Source organism: Panicum hallii, chromosome 2 (genome assembly GCF_002211085.1).
Source record: "Panicum hallii strain FIL2 chromosome 2, PHallii_v3.1, whole genome shotgun sequence".
Taxonomy (NCBI): domain Eukaryota; kingdom Viridiplantae; phylum Streptophyta; class Magnoliopsida; order Poales; family Poaceae; genus Panicum; species Panicum hallii.
Window position 1 is genome coordinate 38,169,922 of NC_038043.1, and position 6,992 is coordinate 38,176,913.

General features: G+C 50.2%; 1 protein-coding gene across 1 annotated transcript; it reads right to left on the reverse strand.

Moving 5' to 3' along the window:
• Positions 1–5,761: 5,761 nt before the first annotated feature.
• LOC112881003 (nucleolar transcription factor 1-B-like) lies at positions 5,762–6,253 on the reverse strand. Its single transcript, XM_025945721.1, has one exon. It carries the CDS (start codon positions 6,251–6,253, stop codon positions 5,762–5,764), a length of 492 nt encoding a protein of 163 aa, XP_025801506.1.
• Positions 6,254–6,992: the final 739 nt, after the last annotated feature.

Here is a 6,992-nt window from a genome sequence, read left to right on the forward strand (position 1 = left end):
TCTGCAGGAGCTTCTCGAACTCCTCCTGCGTTGTCGACTTCTTGCCCTGTGAAGGACGATCGATAGCTGCGATGACCTCATCTGGCTTTCGTTTCCGGGGTGGCCCCGAAAAGTCCCACTGGCCCTTGTCGCTGCGGTTGTCGTTTGGGCGCCACAGATTGCTGTCTTGACGCTGCGGGAACCGCTCCCGCATCTTCTCCTCCTGCTCGGACCAATTGTGCATCATATCACGAAGGCCCGCAACAGTTTTTAGCCTGTTCTGCCCGAAATCCCTGTATATGGCCGGGTCGGTGATGCCGTTGTAGAAGCAGTCGATGATGTCCTCCTCCGAGATGTTCACGATGGTGGCGCGGACGTCGAAGAAGCAATGCGTGTAGGACCGCAGAAGCTCGTTACGTTCTTGTTTGCACTGGGAAAGATCGTGTCAAGTACCTGCACGGGTAATCGCTCCCTGAAAATTGTTGATGAAGACCTTCTTAAGTCGTTCCCAGGAGTAGATGGAGTTGCTGCCGAGGCTCTCCAGCCAAGTGAGCGGTGCTGGATCCAAAGCCATCGGGAAGTAGACGACTTTGGTGATATTTGAGCCCCCTGCGACCTCAATGGCCGTGGAGTAGCAACGGAGCCACTGCTGGGGAGCCTGCTTGCCGTTGTAGTTGGTGATACCGATCGGCTTGAAGCCCTCTGGGTACTTGTAGCTGCTGAAACAAGCAGAGAAAGCAGGGAATCGATCGCTACAGTCAGTACCTTCAGTTTCGACTTCTTCGCGGGTCTTGCGCCTGGAGGAGATCACGGTGCGCGCGTCGCGACCTTCATTGATATGCTGGCGCAGGTCCTCCGGAGGAGGTCGTCGATTGGCCTGTCGCAGATGACCCCCTTGCGGTGGCTGTTGCCTCCCGACAGGGGCCTGGCTCCCACGCGCGTTGTCGTTGCTGATTTGGTGTTGAGGACGGCCACCAGCCGTTCGACTATGAGCCTGACTTCGACTCTCGTCCATGCGTTCTTCCTGGATGATGGACGCCGGAATGTGTTGATCCAGCTGGATCCAAGCCCTCTGCGCGTAGAGGAGTGCTTGACGTACCTCCGGATCATGGCTACGCTCGAGGATGGCCATCACCCTGGCGATGTTGGCCACCGGAGTCCTGAAACCCCGCTCGCTGACGGCAGCAAACTCAGGGTCAAGCTCGCGATGCATAGATCGCCTTCACTCATTAGCCCTCCTCCGCCGGATTGTGCGGGCCCTGTTCCTGGCCCTCCGCGCCCCACGATCGGCGTCGTTCTCATCACCGATGTTGGCCGTGATCTCATCTTCGGAGATCGCTTCAAAGTTGTCGATGGGAAAATCCCCACCGTCCTCGCCTTCTTCGGCCATTAGCACCTGGCGGGAGGAAAGCTCATGAGAACTTTCGTCGATTAGTTTAGTTGACCCCTCCGCTGCGGTAGCCAATGGCCTGCCCTCTTGGAAGGGCAATGTCTAAAGGTGAGCCACAAGCCGGCCCTCTGCCTCGAGTAGATTGGAGAGCATCATGCCCCTCCAATGCACTATGCGCCCCTTCGGCAAAGAGGTGATCACCAAATCACCGGGACTAGAACAACCCGAAGCCCCCCGACACGCGGTGGCTTCAGGCTTTCCATCTTGGAGCAGCAAGTCCAGATCCTTCTCTAACATCGAGAGGGACCCAGATGCGTTGGCCTCCTGAAGATCAGTGGCCGGTTCACATGAGCCGAGTTGAGTCCGACCATGCGAATCCCTAAATTGGAACAAGTCCAAACCAGGGGAAGTTGTCGCAACATCAGAAGAAGTCAAGCCTGGAACAGATTCCATCTCGATCTGTGCTGCGGAAGTATGGAGCGGCAAGTTGTCGAGCTCGTCGACGAACTTGTCAAGGCCGCTGCAAGGATCCGCAGCGAAGGTTTTTGGCGTCATGTCGACGAGGAATCGCCAAAAGTTGCCCGCACCATCTGCGATGCAAACCCACGAGCCAAAAACGAACGTCGTACCCTGAGAGGGAACTGACCTGATGAAATTGAAAGATGCCATTGAGCTCGCCGGTGGATCTTCGACGCGCTCCCCTACCTGGCGCGCCAGCTGTCGGTGTTTAACCGGCTGCCCACCAAGGGATATACCCAAGGTGGTAAGTTTTGGGTGAGGAGACGCCGAGATCAGGAACTCGAAGGTGCAAGGAACACAAGACTTTTAGACAGGTTCGGGCCGCACGGAGCGTAACACCCTACGTCCTGTATGGTGGTTTGTATTCCCTTTGGTGTAGAATGACCTAATGATCTTCTGTTTTGAGGGGGGGGGGTCCCTGACCTCCCTTATATATCCGAGAGGTCAGAGTTACAAAGATGCTAACCAACCCCCGTCGAGGGATCATACCAGAGCATATCTCGAGTAGATCCTCTCCGTGTTGGTTAGTTCTATCTCCTATTTAAACGGGATAAACAAGAGATAAACAAAATGAATAAGAGATAAGATGGGCTTAATCTCTTAGACTACGTAACGTGCCCAGCCCGGTGGCCCCGGGTCTGACAGACATGGCTCCTTCGGCTCTCCTGGCTCGTAAGCTCGGGGGCTGGATGTTGCAAAACTACTCGAAGACGATTCATATAAAGACTGAGAGTGCAGAAGAAACCTTAAGCCACCGTGCGGTTAAATAAACCAGCGGGAGGCTTAATTTCACTATGCAGAAGGCGAAGAGTTTTTCTCAGAATTTTAGAGTAACACCAATGCCACGGCTTTTGGATCCTTATCTCCAATTCTGAGGGATTTGGATTCAAGGCTCGGGGGCTACGGGATACGTGGCATCGACTACTTATTTTTTTGAATTTATTCGAAGAGTAGGTAAGGAAGATTCAAGCTTAATTTGACCCTCAGTCTGATTCTCTGATTCAACCTAAGGCTCGGGGGCTACTCCATATGGAGTGCGATTTTTCAATCGCACACCATGTTAAAAATATAATCCGGGGCATGAGCACTTCATAGCTTCGATGCAGCCAAGCAAGTACTCGAAGAAGGACTTCAAGACGGAGCTTCAGAAGAAGCCGAAGACTACTTCAAAAGTACTTGATAAGCCTGCAGTACTCAGCTACGAAGAGCTCGGGGGCTTGTCAGACCCGGGGCCACGGGACTGTGTACATAACGTAGTTTAAAGAGGTTTAAGAGATTAAGTCTGTCTTATCTCTTATTTATCTCATTTATCTCTTATTTATCCTGTATGAATAGGAGATAAAACTAACCGATACAGAGGAAATCTATTAGAGATATGTTCTGGTACGATTCTCTGGTTAGTATTGGTTAGGATTCATGTAACTCTGGCCTCTCGGATATATAAGGGAGGACAGGGACCCCTCTCAAAACAGACGATCTCCAGATCATTCTACACCTAAGGCAATACAAACCACCACACAGGACGTAGGGTGTTACGCATCTTGCGGCCCGAACCTGTCTAAGCTTTGTGTTCCTTGCACCTTCGAGTTCCTGATCTCGGCGTCTCCTCACCCAAAACTTACCACCTTGCGTATATCCCTCGGTGGGCAGCCGGTTAAACACTGACATCATCTTCATTTGGAAGCCGATCTCGAGGGATCAGGCTAGATCTGCATCATGACCTTCAAAAAAGGAGGTGCATTTTTGCCAAAAAGGGCCATAGGAGCAGCTGGGCAGAATTTAAAAGCAGAACCATCAGGATCCTGGTGCTCCGGACCGTCCTGTTGCTGCAAAGGGGATAAACAGAATAAGCAAGAGGTCAAGCAGGATTATGAATAAGTACTGAATTGATGATGGTACCTCTCCCTTAGGAGCCTCATACTCGGTGTCAATCTGTTGCAACAACGCCCCCAGAGTTTTTTGAAAGACATGAGTCTTCCACATTGACCACCAATCCCCGAAGTCGATGGCTGAAGTGGTGAAAGATAAGTCAATAGGGATTGGGATGTGGAGATCGGTGAACAGGCTATAACATCTCTGGCTGGTGAGACAGTCGGGCAGATCGGCTCTACTCTTTACCAAATGATGGAGGTAGAAGTGGGGTGGGACTTGCCCAAGAGCAAATTGCCGGGCTGCTATGACGGGCTGGTAGGACTCATAGCCTGGCTTGATGATCCTGTTGGAGGTACTCATGCCAACTAGAAGGAAGCAAGGGCGAATCATGATGGAGTATAAATGCCGAGTGCTATCGTCATCGGCAAAATCAACCAGCCTGAAGGCAGCTGGATTCTCAAAGTTTTCAGAGGCAGTGTAAGGGAAGAAAAGTGGGTTGTTTAGACCTTGGTAGAAGATCCTAAACCAACTTGATGCATCTCTTGGATTTAATTTGCTGCCAGGGAGGCTGCACAAGGCTTGGCCGAAGCTGGTGCATCTGATTTGCCTCTCACTTGGATCGGGAAAGGAATTATTTGCCAATATGGGGAAATCTGGTATGTGATTCTGAAAGTATAAATGAGCCCATAATTGGACAAACCACCAGGGGCCGCCAGTCCTGAGTTTCTTTTTGGAAAGTAGGCTTGATGTCATCAGTTGGAGATACCTATAAACTTATCCTAGGAACAATTTGCCGAGGACAACGGTGTGACCTCCAGCAAGTTTATAAGCCAAGGAGAGGTAATTTTTGGTTGGAGCAAGGGAAGGACCGCAAAATATGAAATTTTCCAGCCAAAGGTTCAAGAAGGCCATGTGTTCTTTCTCAGTTACAGGGCCTTTGGTTTTGGCATATTGATTCATATAAGTTCCCCAGTTTGTACATTCTGTTTTGGAAGAAAGTTTGTAGGGGACCGCAGTCAGACTGAAAGCAGAGGGCATGGGTGATGGAATGTCTAAACCGGTGATCATCACTACGTCCATCAGGGTCAAAGTCATTGGGCCATGGCCAAATAGGAAGCAGTTCAGAGCGTCAGACCAAAAGTAGTCGATGGTCTTCAGAAGGTTTTCGTTCTTCTCTAGAGGGGACAACGACAAAGACAGAGCATCAGCTATTCCTATGGTTTCCCATGTGGGTTGATAAGTTTTTGCTACTCTGTTATACCAGGATACCCAGCCCTCGGGAGGATTTGGCCAGGCACGCAGGCTGTCGGCCCAGGAATCTAAATCTATGTCTTGGCTCACAAATAGGATCCTGTTAGTCTCACAAGAAATTAAATCTACTAGACTCTCATAAGTGCGGGGACCAAGACAGAAAGAATTAGGAATCGAAGGGTGCGGCAAAAGGATGTCTAAAACTGAAGAATCAATAAGAGCCAGATAATGAGGGAAAATCATTTAATGGTTCAGGTGTTTGAGTAATTATCCCATTAAAATCAGTAAAGGTCAAAGTTTTACCTTCAGGCCAAGGACGGCCGCATCAGCGTTGGAGGGTTCCGTCATCTGGATCTTTGATGGCGAATTGGAAGCTCGAGTTTGGATCTAGGGTTTGCTTCGCGGGTCACAAGTTCGTGTTCTAAGGCTTCAGTGGGTTTCGCGATTGGACTTATGAGCGGGAGTTTTGGAATGCAATTTGGAATCGGGGCATCTGTGTAGATCTATTTCGAGAAGGTTCCGAATTTGAGCGGAAACGGAATTGGTTTACGGATCGGTTGAGATCCGAATCGGCATTTTAAGGAAAGGAACCGATGCATTGCTATCGGCTCCCGGTCAATCGGCTTCTCGACAGTTGTTAGCTAAAAAGAAAGACGTTATCCACAAGGGAGATCCTTACAAAAGGGGAGCTGATTGCTCCTAAAGCCGATCTGTCGGCTTGGAACGATACAGTGCTACTAGTCCTACCATCTACCACCAGTAGGAGCCCAGGACATTGCGATGCTTGGATGGAGGGGCTGCGCTGCTGTCATCGTCGTCGTCGCTATCGCTGCTGCCATTGCTGCTGTCGGGTCCGCCATCATTGTTGCTGTCGCTGATTTTGTCGTCGGACTCTTCGTCCTCCTCCGAGTACCCACCGCGGAAGAACTCTCCTGCCGTCGAGTCATCATCGGATGATGTGTCCTCGGGTTCTTCTTCTGAGGAGAAGAAATCTCCCTCCCAGGAGATGTCGTCGTCGTCTTCATCCAGTTCCCCGTCAAAAAGAAGCAGGAGGTCTTCACCGTTGGTCAAGGACTCATCGTCCTCTGACCAAACCTGGAAATCCCATTCCTCTGCATCCCAATGCGGATGAGCACGGGCCTCGTAGGCTGCTATGGGACTGAACTCCGGGGTCACCTCCCGGGTGGTTTCGGATTCGAAGGAGATGGCAGAGGAAGAGGAAACAGAGGATGAGAGAGCCATTGTTGGAGGAAGAAGGGTTTGCTGGTGCAGTTGCAAATGGCTAAAGGGGGAAGATGAGTGGAGAAATCCGCCGGAGGCAAGTTAATGAAAGACGGAGTGGAAACTGAATTGGCACCATGGCGGATTCCAAGAAGTAGATACGAATAGTCACATCATGCGGCAACGGAAGTGGCATGCGTGTACGAACTTTGGAAGTCGAAGAGGTGGAGCGACAGAAAAAGAGAAATGGTTTCAGAATTATTATTGCTGAAACCAGGGGGCATGTGTAATCGCCATAATTTGGCTGGGCCAGAATATGGGCTGTGAGCAAAATGGGCTTAAAGGATGATGGTAATGGATTTGCGAATTGGCCCCTGTGTGGGCGGTTTAAGGCCAGGGTCGGCTGTGTATCTAGATAGGAATATGTGTTTAAATTAGCTTAGAGATAGATAACAGGACTCGTGTCGTAGTCCATCAGGATTGGTTAGGAAAAGTAAGTATTCGGACTATAAATATGTACCTTAGGTTACGAATGAATAACAAACAATACATCTGCAAACAAAATCTCGGTGCATCGCCACCCCTACTTTCAGGGTTTCCAGGTAATCGCCATGCTGCCCCGATCACGTCTTGTGTGATCGGGGCAACATTGTTCTTACCTATCGTCTTTGTGTTTCTCGCGCTGAAGCGTTGTTGATGGCAAGTAACACTAGTTACCTTAGCGTTTATATAGTTGCATCAGCCTTTACATCGTGTTTAT